The sequence below is a fragment of the Triturus cristatus genome, chromosome 6 (assembly GCF_964204655.1).
Source record: "Triturus cristatus chromosome 6, aTriCri1.1, whole genome shotgun sequence".
NCBI lineage: Eukaryota > Metazoa > Chordata > Amphibia > Caudata > Salamandridae > Triturus > Triturus cristatus.
In genome coordinates, this window is record NC_140589.1 from 1,216,168,246 (window position 1) to 1,216,185,672 (window position 17,427).

Consider the following 17,427-nt stretch of genomic DNA (forward strand, 5'->3'; position numbering starts at 1 on the left):
TTTGCAATCTTAGTTCTCCTTTATGGGAATCTTTAGTGAAGTTATAAGCATTGAAAAGTATCACCTATAAATGGGCCACAGCACATATCAACTACGCACACCAGGTTTTCAGCCATCTAAGTTCACTAATTGCGTTGTCTGATGGCTCAATAGTGTGGTACATCATTGTGACCAGGAAGCAGAGTTCCAGAGCTTTGAACACTGTACTGTCCCCAAATTTTAGCCTTCTTGTGTAAAGCTGGCAAGTGGTCTTTACATTAGCTGAACATAAGTTTCTAGGTGGAACATACTGTGTTTCTAGCATTTGCATATACTCTACACCTTCATTACCGACTGCTTCTTGATTGGCACATATTGGCATATAGACCTTTACATTTGATTCTGCCTTCCACCAATATCCAGTTGACTGCTTTCCAAACAGATTTGATGGTGTCTTGTCTTTTCCGGTTGAGCGTGAGCCCTGCTAGTAGATTTCATAGACATTGTAATGCGTCAATGAAGTTTTTGGATAGGCCCTTGCCAACCACAGTACATAAGCCCAGCGTAGCCATAACTAGAGATATGATTAGGTCCATTCTATTTGAAAAGGTCGTGGAGCCTTGAACAGCAAAGATAGTTAGAAATCGGTTCCTTTCACAATTTCATTCATTCGAGAGATGACTGAGAGATGGTTCTGAATCAAAAATAAATGCTAGGTTTTTCACATTTTGTGCGGGACTTGGAGCTATAGGTCTATCAGGTTTCTGGGCGTGCAGATGATTGTATTGCATTTTGTTTCACCCAGTAGAACAACTTCACTTTCGGTGTCACTGTGGCTTAGAAAAGGTTTCTTTATTTAACTATATGTATGAGCAGTTCTCAACCTGTAGACTGAGTACCCTTGGGTGCCTGCAATGCCAATTCAGCGAATTTGTGATTGCTTTAAAAAATAAATAATATTGACAGAATATTAAAGTGTACATTTATCAAAAAGCAAATTGGAGGCTAAAAATTAATTCTCAGATTGATGCAGTGTAAGTGCATCAAACAGAACACAGTATGGATGATAAGTGGCCTCAATTGAATTTAGAAATACTCCATCTTTCCCAATACATTTTTTATTTTTTTGTACCTTTGTTTGTGAATTAAATAAAATATTTTATCATTTATTTATTCGATTGAAGAATGTGCATTTCTCTATTTTGTGTATTGTTTTGTGGTTCAAATCATCGAAATTGCTAAGACCGGAGTCCTCAGATTCCAACAATGACCCAGCGGGGGTCCTCCAATTCCAGTAATGATTAAATGGTGGTCCACAGAAGTCAAAAGGTTATGAACCAAAGACATATACGATTTAACACGCTTTGATTTTAGTTTGGTTTCTGGTTTCATTTTCAAAACAGAGGTGGATCTGAGTGTATTGATCTACACTACACAAGACAATTCTACATGTTGCACTTTTCTGCTACAGGCTTTACTTTTTTCTTGATCAATTTTTGACATCACTGGCAGTCCCTTCTTTCCAGGTGCTCTGTTGTGTGCTTTATTAATTATGCACATTGGAAACTATGCTTTTTATTTGCCAAACTCGATCCCTGGTCTTGGCTGTTTTTTGTCAATCAACATGTAAATTCATTCATGGAACGAATCAATTAATCAATCAATCAATCAATCAGTCACAGGCTTGTTAAGTGCAACTCCTCACCTGCAAGGGTCACAATGCGCTGAAGACTATAAAAGGACAGATATCAGATTACAAAGGGGGCAAAAGTACAAAGCAATATCAATCAAATGTAGAAATGGTCCTTGTAGAAACTCCAATTACCCTGAAACTTATGTGGAATGAGAACCCCAGCCGCAACATCACTAGTGGTATTCGGAGAAAATGCTTCTGATATAACGGTTATGGAACATTGCGGGATAGACTCAGAAATGCACACTGCGGTGGAGAACCCCATCAACCCGCCTCCGATCACAGCTATCTTTACGGTATCCATTACTGTAAAAGAATAAAATGGAGGTTGGTTAAAATTTACTATGGGTGTTCTGTAGTTATGAAAATTTCAAAGAAGTATTCCTGTTTCTCACATGTAGTTCCTAATTTGCCTTCAGTTCATGTTTTTAGTGACGCATTTGTAGGTTAACCAATCTAACCTTTAGGTTGAACCCTGTTGTCTCCATCAATTGACTGTACCAGATGTAAAGGGCACGTTAAGAAAATATATAATTTTATGAAATATTTTTTTTAATGGCTTTGATATTCTTACCATTTAAATCTAAATTCAGGATTTGATTTAATGAGAAATCAGCCTTTTCGTAACAGTGACAATCAAATATTATTTCGAGCAGGCTCCATTCACAGTTTGGCTTTCATTAGTAGTGGCGCTGTTAATTGTGGCAAGTGGAGCATGGAGGTTAACGCTGAACTCCTGTAGTTTCCCCCTGTTACATCTCGGTAGGTTAGCTCTGTCAAAACTTATCTTGGGAAAAATGCCTGCTAATTATTGGGCCATGGGTATTTTGCTGTGTTAGGCTGCATGTGTAAAAACCTGCATGCGATTCCTTTATTTAGGGACAAACTCCTAATTGGGAGTTATTTATCGGATGTAATAATTTCCGACCCTGGAAATCCAGATTTTGCCAGGTCCGATAAATGTCGTGCCAAACATTGGGCCACTTGTATTGACTCTGTTACATTTTCCAAATCCTTACTATGAGCAATAGTAAAGGTTTTACACCTTGTTATTGTAAAAGCAAGCACAACAAGTAACTATATTTCTAAACTGAAGAGACATGGAAGAAGTCACAGCAGACGTTTGGTTGAAATTTCATGTGTATGCTTTAAATGTACATACAGTATGTAATGCACCAATATATATATGATATAATTGTGCAGCTCTACGGAGCTACAGAATTGAAAACAACCCTACTTTTTGAACCAATGATATTGCTTCTGGAGCCACAGCAAAATGTGATGATGGAGGGCAACAAACGAGCTACAAAACAACAAACCATGGTGATGTTCAGAGTACTTACTAGGAAACTCCTTATTCTGATTTTCTCTTCCTCATCCCCGGCGTATGTTAGAGGAGTCTCCTTCTCACCGAAGACACGATTAAAATAACACGAACCTGAAAAACATTATGTAGCCCTCCTTTGTTCCCTAATCCCAATCCCACACCCTCACACAATTTCCTAAGCCTAAAACAAATCTGCACCCAGGAGGGAGGGCGGGAAATTCAGGGTAAAGTAATGGGATTATAGGAAAGTATTTTGAACATAACGTCCTAATGTTTCTTCTTCATCTACATTCACTAACACACAACACAGGTACAGTTCCTTTAACATGGGTGGTTAACAAACGTTTCGTGTAGATATTTGATCTGAGCTGGCTGGTCGGGTAATTCTTTTGCACAACACTACACATCTGAACTTGACCAGCAGTGTTTTGAATGCTAGTGAACGGAAATCAACTCAAAATTTCTTTTTTGAGTTGATTTTTTATCCAAATGGACCACTCAGCTAGTTTTTTAATGCATGATACAATTAGCATAATTAAACGTAATTTGGTATAATTATGTGGTAATTACTCAAAAGCAAGGTACACAAGTTTTGCACACCCCTATAAACAACTCAATACTGCAATAAGGTTGTTCATACTAAATAACACACACTACTAGTGTACCTGCATTATCACTACTGTGACCCTCACTCCCTACAGGCATTATAATCAGTACTCTCACATGAACTACCCTTTCACTGGTCAGAAATCAAAAAAACAAATTAATTGTAAAATAAGGCATTTTTGTTCATACGTACACTTATTAATGCTGGGCAAAGATCTACCACTATGATTGAACACACGTTCACTCAACCGTACATTAGGCCTCGAAAAATCCTTGCCCAACTCGCTTAGGCGAGTCAGATCTTATCAGGTCCAGCTATTTTTAGCACCTGCTTGTCTGGTGAGTGAACTTAAGCTGGAAGGAACAGGTGTTCTGTTTCTTCATATAGTAAATGAGCAATGAAGACGCCATTAAATCTTGTTTTTATCTTAGCACATCTGCTGTCTGTTCAAGGACAGAAGTCAAATGTCAATATTTCTTTTTATAATTGCTTCTTGTCTTATACTGGAGGTTTTTGTCAAATGAGCTGTCCAACAATCACTGTGAAACAAATAGCTGTAAGATGTCAGTTTTTTTCTAACACACAACATTTAAACAGCTTCTAAATGAATAGTACAAGTATTTCAAAATATATCAGGAATTATGAAAGAACATTCGAACAAAGAGTTAAGTAGGAGCAAAACAAATCAGACCGCTTTGCTTGGTGATGTGCAAATGACAAATATTTGCAGAAGCTTAATTTCTAAACATTTTACACTATATAGTTGTATCAGTAAAATCACGTCAGTAGGAAATGTTGTGGCCATTTCAGTGGAAAATCTGCTGATTGCAAATAAGTGTGCTACCATTTAATTATTCAGTTATATGTTTATTAAAAGTGACATTTTTTAAGTATTATTTGAGAAACATTCCTGCCCCTGCACTGATGACAATGGGTTTAATTAACTAAGAGGCAAGTCAGTGGTCAAGTGTATCCTATACCGGGCTAGATTTGTATTATATATGGAGCAAAAGTTTAGTCTATTAATCAAACAAGTGTTTTTTGTCCAGCAGATATGCTGAACTAGCACGTCTGAAGGTACTCTTATATGTGATAAAGAAGAAAATGGCGGTTCAGTGAATTAAAATATTTGCCCTGGATCACATCATTTGAAACCAGTTTATTAAGAGCATTAAAATTAAGACAAGTAGATTATTTAAGTCACTAGATTTGCAGGTCTGGTAACATTTTTACGATTTTCTTTAGGCCTGTACATATTTTAAGTGCTACAGAAAACACATCTCTCTGTCCTCATTTCATACATACAGGTCATGCTCAGTTAAGCCACCTCAATATTGCTACTGATAAATACTGCATAAAAGTTCTCTCGCTAAAGTAGAACCCAGTATCTGGAGCAGGTCAGAACTTCTAGGGTTTTCTTCTCTCTCATTACTCTTTCTCTTTAGTGAGTGACTGTGAACCTGAAACCTCTTGATATGTCCCAGTTTGACAGGAATCTAGGAAGTGTATGTGACTCCTGCGGAAAAGAACATAACTCATTATGGTAAAATACTCTCTCCAATCACAAAAAATAAAATTGTCTTTCAAACTGGAACTTTTGTGCACAGTCTACAAACTTTAAAATTCTTTACAGTTTATCATGGAACGCCTTTGAAACGTTTGTTCCAATTTAATTAGCTTCAGTTTAGTTTTACACACATAGAGCAACCCACAGTGTGCATTGGATCACCTCACTATATGCAGAATGCCTAGACATAAGTTAATTTCCTCACAAGTTTAGCCTCATCTGCAAGCCGAGCTAAAGTCTTCCTCATCCCATCAATGTCTTTTCTTTTACATATTTTTACCACAGAAGCTTGCGTCTCTTTTATACCGTTCACCCCAGTCAGCATCTCCAGCAGCATGGATTGCAGGTGGGAATCTCAAATCCCAAATATAGACAAGACAGAATAATATTACAACAATATCGAAGGACAAAATGTTAAAAAGCAGGTGCACAGAGGGTGGTAAGAATTTACTATTCTAAACTCCATATCTACGTACCTTCATGATATATATATCATATTATCAATATATTTAGCATTGTTTGCACGTATGTTTGCACTGAGCAAAGCACTAGCACTTTATTATTATTATAACATCTATTGAAATGAAATTAATCTGTATTATGAAGTATGTGTCCTACAAAGATATTACTATGTGTCTCTTTTTCTCCTTTGCCTTTGGATGTCAAGGTCCCAACAGTGGATTGACATGAAATAGTCATTGTGATTTGCCCGACCGAAACAATGAAAGATGAACAAATTGAATTCGGGATAGGGGCACTCGCCCAAGGAGATTCTATAATGACTTTGCATTGATTTTGAACATGGGATTATACGAGTTTTGCACTGCTGAATTACTATTTTAATGCACTTGTGTTTCAAATAATGTCGCTCTCTCTATTCTCTTTAAATGGATGCTTTGAATAATTGTAAATATATGAAATATTGTGGACTCTTTTATAATCAAATTTATTTGATTTACTTGAATGAAAGCAAATCATGAAAAGAGAGAACCTGGCACTATGCCAAGAAACAAACGATTATGTGCTGAATCGGCATTACATGAAATAAGTAGTAGTCTGTTTTCCATGTTCATTTAGGAACCAATCATGTGACTCTGTGACTTAAGGTTTAAATGTAATTGATTTGTTCGCGTTAAATTGTGTGAACAAGGCAGTTGTGGCGAAACGCGTAGCGAAAAGGAATAAATACCCAAGCCGGATGGCTGAAAGCATTTCCAGTGTCGGTGTCCGATTTTTAAAGAAGTCGGGTTTGGTTGGAATATATATATATATATATATATATATATATATATATATATATATATATATATATATATATATATATATATATATATATATATATATATATATAATTCAGTGAAAAAACCATAGGTTTCACACATGTTATAGTTAGCTGGAAATTTTACTGATAAAAAACCAATGAAATTCCCCCGTTATAGTTAGTGCAGGCAACTATAACTCACGTGACCGCAATCCTCTGCTGATGACATATGTGTCTTTATGAAAAAAAAATATTTGTAATATATGTATAGCTAAAATTTAATGGAAGAAGACATGGGCAAATAAGTGTCTAAATACAGTATTAGCATCAGCAGAAGATTGCGGTCACGTGAGTTATAGTTGCCTGCACTAACTATAACGGGGGAATTTCATTGGTTTTTTATCAGTAAAATTTCCAGCTAACTATAACATGTGTGAAACCTATGGTTTTTTCACTGAATTTGCAAGGTTTTTTAAATGCTAATTCCTAACTATAACGTGTGTGAAACCTATGGTTTTTTCAGTGAATTTGTACGTTTTTTTAAATGCTAAGTTACTTTACGCCATTCGTGGCGTGTGCGCCCACTTAACGCAGTTCGTTCCGTACGCGCACGGTGCGCATCGCGCACCGTGCGCGCACAGTGAGCACGCGGTGCGCTTCGCGCACCGCGCGCCCACTTTACGCAGTTAGTGCCGTGCACGCACGGTGGGCACGCGGTGCGCTACGCGGTAAGCGCACCGTAAGCTGGCTCAGATATATATATTGATTTAAAGGCTATTTTCTCAGAATCTACTGAACAGATTTACACCAAACCTACAAAAGTCACTTCCTTGACCTGTAGACTACCTCTCTGCCAAATTTCAAGGAACTCTGTTCAGCCGTTCGGGCTGTAGCTGTGTCTAAAGGTCCTATGGAAAAATGCATGGGAAAAACGCGTTTTGGGACCCCCTTTTATCTCAGCCCCCGCTTGACGAATCCCCCCGAGACTTTCAGGGTAGGAGCGGAGCGTAGCGCCCCATTAGTTTTGAAAATCTCGCGAGGATTCGTCGACCGGCGCCAAAGTTATTCCAAATAGAATGTTGCGGTTTTCCTATGGAAACAGGGTCCTAACTATAACTACCTACTGGCGACCGCCAGTAGGTAATATTAATATATATATATATATATATGGGTATCATGTGATCAAGGCTCGTGTAGAGCTGAAACGCGTAATGGCGGCGGTGCTGGGCACGGAATAAAACTTACATTCACAGAATCTGGGTTCGCCTCGTCTTTCCAGCATACGGAGTGTGGGCGAGTTGTGGCGATATATATATATATATATATATATATATATATATATATCTTCACAAAAAAAAACATAGGTTTCAGGCACGTTATAGTTAGGAATTAGCATTTAAAAAACCTTAGAAATTCACTGAAAAACCATAGGTTTCAGGTGCGTTATAGTTAGTTGGACATTTCTCTTGTACAAAACCATTGAAATTACCCCGTTATAGTTAGTTCAGCTAACTATAACTCGCGTTCCCGCAATGCACTGCTGATGACGTCACATATTACATCACTCATGACATGGTCAGTGACATCACGCATGACATCACTGATGACATCTCAATTTGAATTTCAAAGGTTTTGTAAATGACAATTTTTAAATGTATTAATTGTTATATTGATTTCTTTGATACTGATTTCCTACATTTTTTTAAAACTATTTTTAGGTATTTTATTTTTTCAAATTACATTATAATTACGTTATACATCATACATTACATTACAAAATATACTTTCTCAGAATGAATTACTTTAGTTTAAATACTTTGCAAATAGGCAACAGACTTTTAAGTACAGTAGTTACAGTTGTTGCAATGGGCAACACAATTTCAAACACAATGCACCATTGAGCTCAATGTGAAATTCTAGTTAAATGCAATTAGTTACTTTATGGATTACTTTTCTAACCACAGGACTGGATCCTAGATTCAGTCCTTGTACATCTCCTGTAAACAGTTGAGCAAAAGGGTTTTGGTTACAGTAGTGATTTTTAAGGAATATGATTGTATTTTAAAAGTTGACACTTAGAAATGTTTTCACATAGAATCACCAATGTTATCCTATGGCAGGAAATCCACTTAGCAGGTAAGTAGTGTTATCGTCACTTTTTCTTACTCAGTGGTGGATCCTGGATCCAGCACTGGTGCATCTCCTATAAACAGTTAAAAGAATGCGTTTAAGTCATACAGGTGATTTTTAAGGAATATTTTTAGTTTGTGAAAATAGACACTTAGAAACTTTTCTGCTGAAAACCAGACAATGGATTCCTATGGAAGGAAATACAAGTTACTGGTAAGTACGGTTAGAATAACTTTTCAGGGTCAGTGCTGGGCTAAAAGATGCAGCACTGAGGTCTCTCCTGATAACAGGTGAGTAAATCGGAATTCGTAGTTCTGCTGATTTTATAGGAATATTTTAAAGTTCCAAAACTCCACACTTAGAAGAATTTTCAAGTGAAACCAGTTAATGTTACCCTATGGAATGAAATTCACTTAGCAGGTAAGTAGTGTGATCGTCACTTTCCTTACTCAGTGGTGGATCCTGGATCCAGCACTGGTGCATCTCCTGTAAACAGTTGGAAGAATGCGTTTAAGTCATGCGATTTTTAAGGAATATTTTTAGTTTGTGAAAATAGACACTTAGAAACTTTTCTGCTGAAAACCAGACAATGGATTCCTATGGAAGGAAATACAAGTTACTGGTAAGTACGGTTAGAATTACTTTTCAGGGCCAGTGCTGGGCTAAAATATGTAGCACTGGGTTCTCTCCTGATAACAGGTGAGTAAATCGGAATTCGTTCTTCGGATGAATTTAGGTGAATATTTTAAAGTTCCAAATCTCCACACTTAGAAGAATTTCCAAGTGAAACCAGTCAATGTTAGCCTATGGAAGGAAATTCAAGTTACTGGTAAGTATGGTTAGAATTACTTTTCAGGATCAGTACTGGGCTCAAAGATTCAGCACTGAGGTCTCTCCTGATAACAGGTGTGTAAATCGGAATTTGTAGTACATCCAGTAAGCGCCACAGAGCTGCGTAGCAGAGAGATGTCAAAAGGGCCACGGCCTGCACCACCTCTCTGCAACGCAGCGCAGTGGGCTACTTGGCCCCCATGGTCCCTCAGGTTTGAAGTGGAATTTTTTCCCCCAACTTAAAACGCGCCACAAGGCGTGTTTACACACATCACGTCTGGCCCCGTCCCCTCCCTTCACCATTGTGTAAACTCGCCCCGTCACTGTTCTAAGTTGAGAGATTAAGTCCCCTTCAATCCTAAGGGTCCCTAGGGTCAAACTAGCCCACTTGGTACCTCCAGTAAGCGCCACAGAGCTGCGCTGCAGAGAGATGTAAAAAGGGGCGTGGCCTCTGAACACCTATCTGCAACGCAGCTCCCTGGCGCATACTGGAGATATCATTTGGGCTATTTGGCCCTCAGGGACCCTCAGTATTGAAAGAGAATTAATTCCCCAACTTAAAACGCGCCACAGGGCCCGTTTGCACAGTGGTGAAGGAAAGGGGCGTGGCCTGAGGTGATATGTCTGCAAACACACCCTGTGGTGCATTTTATGTTAGAGACTCAATTCCTCCTCAATCCTGTGGGTCCCTGGGGGCAAACTAGCCTACCAGGTACCTCCAGTATGCGCCAGGAGGCTGCGATGCAGACAAGTGCATAGAGGCCACGCCCTTTTACAACACTCAGCTCCGTGGCGCTTACTGGAGGTACCTAGTGGGCTAGTTGGCCCCCAGGGACCCTCAGTATTGACAATTCTAAGGGTCTCTAGGGTCAAACTAGCCCACTAGGTACCTCCAGTAAGCGCCACAGAGCTGCGTTGCATAGAGGTGTAAAAAGGGGCATGGCCTCAGAACACCTGTCTGCAACGCAGCTCCCTGGCGCATACTGGAGATACCTGTTGGGCTCCTTGGACCTCAGGGACCCTCAGTATTGAAGGGGAATTAATTCCCCAACTTACAACTGGCCAGGGGGCGCGTTTGCAGAGTGCTGCAAGGAGGGGGCGTGACATCCGGCATGATGCCGGTCTTTTATTTATTTATTTTTTTTTAAGAAAGAGGGCTGTGTGGCCACCCTTCTTTTTCTAATTTATTGGCCCTGGGGACCCCATCCCCCAGGGCCTGCACCCTAATTGTTTTTGTTTTTTTAATTCTTTAGGAGAGGGGCTGCGTTGCTCCCCTCCTCAGGCCACTTATGGCCCCGGGGACCCCATCCCCGGGGCCGGCCTTTGTTTTTTATTATTTTTATAAAAAAAAATATATTTATAGAAACACCTAGGATTTGCTGGACAAACCGTATGTACCTATCACCATGACGATTTGCGTGATATTCATTAAAAAGCGACTATGCATACAATGAATTCACGTGAAATGTATTTACACCGCTAGGGAAGCTCTGACGTGTCAGACGCCCTACCTTGCCTAATCCCAGTGCCCCCGACGGTGGGTACTCTCCAAGTAGACACCCTTGTCGTTTATTTATACAAACATGGGTAGCTATTCAAGGGCACATTTAATACACACGCACACCAAGCCATTCAAAGGGGATTCTACAAAAATTCAACCGAACTATGCAAGAAACCCCCCTCACGGTTAATAAAACACACATCCACCGCCGGATGTGTAATACTTTTTATTTTACTCTCTGGAAAGGAGACGAACCTCACTTGAGAGTCACAGCGTGCTCCTGGCTGAGCCCAATGCTGTGTTACACCCACCAGTGCCCGCCGAGTGCCACACACCTCTGTGTTGTATTCCACCAGCTAGTGTGTATGCTATGACACTCTCTAGCCCATGTGCACAGTAACACCACCCCGTGAATATGTCATGCCACACTTGCCTTCGCACGAGTTATATTGCCCCATCTAACGTGCCTTCCTCGATGCCTATGTTATAACGCACAGCGTTATGCCATACATATTACAATCTGGGATCCATATCTTTGTCACAGTGCATATGCAACGTTACACTCCCCAGCACATATTTTATATTACAACTTTAGAGACTAGTTAGGTTACACAACACTGCCCTGTGCATATTACACTCTACGGTGCATATTGCATTGCACGCGCTAGTGCCTGTGCTATCTCGCGCTCTCCAATGAATCTGTCATTGCGCCCAATGTATTGCATATTATATTTCACGCCCCGGTTCATCTTATATCACACTTTTTGGTGCATAGTTTATACCATATACTATATCTAGTTTTCTTTTTTAATCGTGCTCTCAGGACTATGTTCTATATAACACTGCGTCCACCTACCCTTTTCACGGGCATTACATTTTGTGATGGGGGTGTAGGGTCAGGGGGTGTTTCTGCCAAGTGAGCCCGGAGTCACAGTCACAAACGTCCTCTTCTTCCTGAATAAAAGTGAGATTATGCTGCATACTTGTTCATTTTTTTTTTTTAAATTTTTTTATTAATTTTCGCTTGACAAAACAAGGAGCAAAAAAGAACAGAAGGACACAAAGCTTCGGCAAACATGGTTCACAGTACCGAATATAAAATCACTGTCCGGAACACAACAACAAGCGGTCTCAACAGGAAAGAAAAAAAAAAAAAAAAAAAAAAAAAAAACAAATATAGCAATTGGCCCAACCAATTTACTTGCTATACCAAATCGAAAAAGGGGCCCAAATCTTTAGGCCCTTATCCCGCCTTCTTCTCCCGCTTTTTAAAATGACTGCTGATTCCAAATTATAGAGGGCCAGCATTCTCGCTCTCCAATTCAAAAAAGACGGGGCTAAATGGCTGATCCATTCAGAAGTTATACATAAGCGAACTACAGACATTGCAATACAGAGAAAGGCAGATTCAAAAAATGGTCTATCCATACTGGGATCTGTCACATAGCCCATAATTACTAATTCGGAAGAAAGTTCTACCTGAATGTTCAGTGAATTATTGATAAACACTTGGATATCCTGAAGAAAGCTATACAGTTTAGTACATGAAAAGAACATATGAACATCATTTGCTGCCCCCAAACCGCATCTAGGACACCCCTGAACACCACCACCACCCCATTTAGAAATCTTGGCTGGGGTAAAATATAAATCATACATAGCCATATAACTTTGTGAACGTAAACTGCCTGAAATTAATACAGAATTAGACAGATCCAATGCATAAGCGATATCTATATTTACCTTTCCAAATTTGATTCCTAATTTAGCCGTCTGGGACAGAAGATCATCAGGAAGACCATTTAGCAAGGTTTGGTAAAGGATACTCAAACGAGTCCTCCTTAAGATTAACTCCATGAGAGCATTCTTACTTAATGCATTAGGGGAATTGATCAGAAGACGGTCTATGTAGCTGCGTAGCTGTAAATACTTAAAAAAATCACACGCAATCAAAGCATATTTATCTTTTAAGAATGCAAAAGAGGCCATTTTTCCCTCACAGAGTAAGTCCCCCAGCGTAAGAATCCCTTGGGTTCCCCACCTAATTGTGACTGAGTCTTGGAAGATTGATGGTAGCAGCCTAGCAGCAGTCAATGGAGTGTAGAAATTTATTTTAGGTATTACCCATTTTCGAGAGATCTTCCTCCAGGCAGAATGCATTGCTATAATGACCTTGAATTTTGTTTTTTTATAATAACTCGGCTCGAGGACCTTAAGAAGTGCCCCCTTGACCTCTTGTCCTAAGCTGATCTCGAAAATAGAAGGACTACAGGATAAGGGAAGTGAGCTGCGGAGCCCGAATAATGGGGGAGCCAGATGTTGAAGTAAAGCGGCCCAATAATATAAAGAGAGACTAGGGACTGACCAACCTCCTCTGTCCAATGTAAGGATCATCCATTTAGCAGCTCTTCGAGGCATATGATAGCTCCACATAAATCTGTTACAGCATCTTTCTGCGCTATTAAGACTGGCCTTCGAGAACTCCAGGGGTATAGTCCTAAAGATGTATAGAAATTTTGGCAAGATCAACATCTTTAGCACATTCCTTCTGCCAAATAAAGAAAGATGGAGATTGTCTAGCCTACGTAGAGTGAGATTGGCAGCATCAATAATAGGTAGAATATTCATATCTGGTATTTGTTCTACTGCTGCTGAGATTTTAACCCCCAGATATGTTGCAGTCTGTACCACCGGGACTTCCGTAGGTGGCATAGATGAGGACTGAATAATCTGAGTCTTCTGGACGTTAAGTTTATAACCTGAAAGCCGACCAAATGACTGCGCTAAGTTCTTAATAGCGGAAAATGCCAGAGACACATCCCTTGTTATAATTACAATGTCATCGGCATAAGCTAATGCCTTAAAGTCAACTGCATTGATCTCAACAGGTAGGATCCTAGTGGATAGCTCTATTTTACTCAAAAAGGGATCAATATATAGAGCGAATAACAAAGGCGAGCAGGGACAGCCCTGCCTAGTACCTCTATTTATTGCAAATGGTCTTGAAAGATTACCTGAGATTGACAGACTTGCTTGAGGAGCAATATAGAGTGATTGGAGAGCCTGAATGAAGATAACGGAGAAGCCCTTCCACCGAAGAACTCTCCATAAAAATTCCCAAGCTACCCTGTCAAACGCCTTTTCGGCGTCCAACAGGATAGCTGCAAGAGGGGAATGCCTAACCTGCGCCCAGTCCAAGAGAGCAATGACACGGCGTACATGATCCGCCGTGTCCCTTCCAGGAATAAATCCGTGCTGGCGGATAGAGACCAGGGGGGTTATAACCAAAGCCAATCTACTCGCCAGGATCTTTGAATAAATTTTGCTATCCGTGTTTATCAATGAGATCGGACGGAAGGAGGCGGGGTTCAGCTCAGGTTTATCCTTTTTCTTTAACAGAATGATAGAGGTGAAGCGCCAAGAATCAGGAATAATTCCTCGCTGAGCATCTCTCAAAACCCGCAGAAAATCGTCCTGTATTTCTGAACAGAATGTACAATAAAATTCTAAAGGGATAAGGTCGGGGCCCGCAGCCTTCCCACTAGCCAATGAATTCATTGCTGAAATCACTTCCTCCCATTGGATTGGGGCCGCCAAAACCATATTCTGATGGTCTGAGATTTTAGCTGTGTGCAGACTCTCGATAAAATCAGCAAATTCGAGGTCCAGTGTTTGTGAAGTGGCTTCCTCAGAGTATAAGGAACGATAGAAGTCACAGAATACCGAAAGAACCCCTTCGGGGGTATCATAAATGACTCCCAGGGGATCCTCAATCCTAGTGATGCGGTTAGCTAACCCACGCTGTTGAAGTCGCTTGGCGAGAACCCGCCCAGACTTCTCACCATACTCAAACATTGTCGAGCGGAACTGCAGGTATTTAGCCGCCAAGTCCTGTCCAAAAAACTCCTGCAGTGAAGCTTTAGTATTGCATATTATATTTCACGCCCCGGTTCATCTTATATGACACTTTTTGGTGCATAGTTTATACTATATACTACATCTAGTTTTCATTTTCAATCGTCCTCTCAGGACTATGTTCTATATACCACAGCGTCCACCTACCCTTTTCACGGGCATTACATTTTGCGATAGGGGGTGGAGGGTCAGGGGGTGTTTCTGCCAAGTGAGCCCGGAGTCACAGTCACAAACGTCCTCTTCTTCCTGAATAAAAGTGAGATTACGCTGCATACTTGTTCATATTTTAAGTAGTTCGCACAGACACACATTTTAAAAACAATAAAGTTCCTAATACCCACCTTCTCTGAACAGTTAGCCTGCTGCCCCATCCACCTCCTCCCTATCCTCTGTTGTCTGAATCCATGGACTAGCCTCCTCCCTCCTGCCATGCATGGTCTGATGTGCTGCCACTGCCCTCCATTTAGCATGATGTACCAGTCCACTCCTCCTGCCCTCCATTGTCCGATTCTATGGCCCATCATTGACCTCCTGCTTAGGCTCGGTGCTTTGCTTGCTGCCCCTATTCTCCTTCTCCCTGCCCTCCGATGTCTTTGTGCATGCCCCTGCTCCATCCTTTTTGCCCACCATGTTCCATGGACCTGCCACTCCTATCTACTCTGAGTGTTCTGCTGAGCTGCCACTCCCCTCCCACCTGCCTAGCATTGTCAGATGACTGTAACCTGTCCCTGCCACCTCCACCCTGCCTGTCCACATGCCATGCCCCTATCCCCTTCCTCCTGTCCTCCATGGTCCATTTTACTGCCACACCCTTCTGCCCTCCCTGGTCTGTTGTGCTGCAACTGCTCCTGCCTGCCTTCCCCGCGTGGTCTGTTTTGAGGCCCCTTCCTCTGAACCCTCTTGTCTGTGCCCAGGTCCTGACCCTCCCTTCTATCCTCCATGGTCCTTTGTGCATGCCCCTTTACCCTCTTTCTTGCCCATCATAGCCATTGTGCTGCCACTAACCCTCCCGCTTGCCATGTATGGTCTTCTGTGCTGCCCCTGACCCCCTCCCACCTTCCCTCCATGGTCTGTGTGGTTGGAGGTGATGGGTATCACTGTACCCTCGGTATGCATTTTCTTATTTTTCTCTCTTTGTCTTACCAAACTAACCCTTGAGGAACAGCATACTCTTTTGTGTGATTTGTAGCTTGGGCACTGTATGCTGGACCTCTCCAAAAGCCCTTAATCCCCCCCTTTGTTAATGATATTAAGCACGGGTTACCCCCGTGGGATTCTACCTACAGGTTACCAGAGACGCAAATGGCGTCCTCTGGCCCATATTTTACTGGAAGGTTATCAGTGATGCGAATGGCCTCTCCTGTTTTTACCTTTTTTTAGCCCTTGCATTGGAATCGTCGTTATGCAGTTGATTATTTTACATTGCATTAACAACGATTTTTTGCATTCTGAGTCCGCGAACATTGCTCTATTATGTGGATATTCATGCTCACCAATCCCTACTATATGCCATCAAATTGGGAACCCTTCTTCCCTCATGAGTGTTTAGACTTCAGAAACACCCCCTATTTGAACTTGACATATGATGTAATATGGATGCCCACTGATTAGAATAAGCTGGGGATTTATTCGGCAACCCTAGGGGACTCATCATTAGACCCATAGCTTCGTTATCCACATTTCGATATGGCCGCTGACTTGGATATCCATTTCTAGTACCCTTTCCTCGATTGGATAGGTTAGCGTTCTAGTTGTTACCGCTCTAGACGCGAATGACGCATGTGACGTCACTTCCGGGTTGCCGTACTCACTGGGGACTGTATATCTTGTAGAGTAACATGCACCCGGGACATCACCCGGTCCCGACGGGAATGGGTAGGTCTCTAGTTCTTCGACACCGCCTTCTTGGGTAAGTAGGGTGCCTTTTGATTGTAGTCCACCTTTGAGTCTGTATTCATTTACGACAATGCGAGGAGACCCAGTGGTGAGTCTTTCCCTTGGGCTTCTACCCGTAAGTCACGAGGCGGTGCTTCTACCTTCGTGTCTACCTTTATTTAGACATTTATACTGACACGCGCTCCTGCAAATTTAGGTGCTCACGTTCTCTTATTTTTAATCAGGTTGCCTGTACACAACCCCCCCCCTGTTTAGATTTGCAGGTATTATGTTTTCCACGAGGACCTGCTACAGTATTTAGTAAGTTGTGAGGCACCTCACCTAGTGTCAATGCATGCTGTTCCTTACATTCTATAACATTTCCATCTGGAGGGCTTTAATAATTCTGCCATTTTGCTGGACAGACGTTGCCACCCACTTTGACTAGCGCATGGAATGATTATTATGAATTTGGTGATGTGGTTGTTTTATCTTTCCACGTATACACATTTTCCAGGATACTGAACCCGTTGGTGTCCTAGCCCGCCGGATACTGTTGTGGTGCGGCTTTATAAATTAAGTTGGTGAGTCCATGTTCCTTGAATAGAGCAATGTGTTTTAACTTTTCTCTCTAGTTGCTTATTTGGCGACTAGGTTACTGAATATATACATTTATATATATTTTTTTACAAATAAAAATAATGTCAAGGGGAACTTTTCCCTTTGAGTTAAAGGGTTTAC

The 17,427-nt window shown here is 41.0% G+C and overlaps 1 protein-coding gene across 3 annotated transcripts in view; it reads right to left on the reverse strand.

The window, feature by feature from the left end:
* DDO (D-aspartate oxidase) overlaps positions 1-17,427 on the reverse strand; it is a 201,408-nt gene that overhangs the window by 59,246 nt on the left and 124,735 nt on the right. For all 3 annotated transcript variants that reach the window (XM_085612123.1, XM_085612125.1, XM_085612124.1), the window contains one exon: positions 1,805-1,978. In XM_085612123.1, coding sequence (XP_085468249.1) covers positions 1,805-1,976 — 172 coding nt within the window. In that variant the 5' untranslated portion in view covers positions 1,977-1,978. The remainder of the gene's footprint in view (positions 1-1,804; positions 1,979-17,427) is intronic.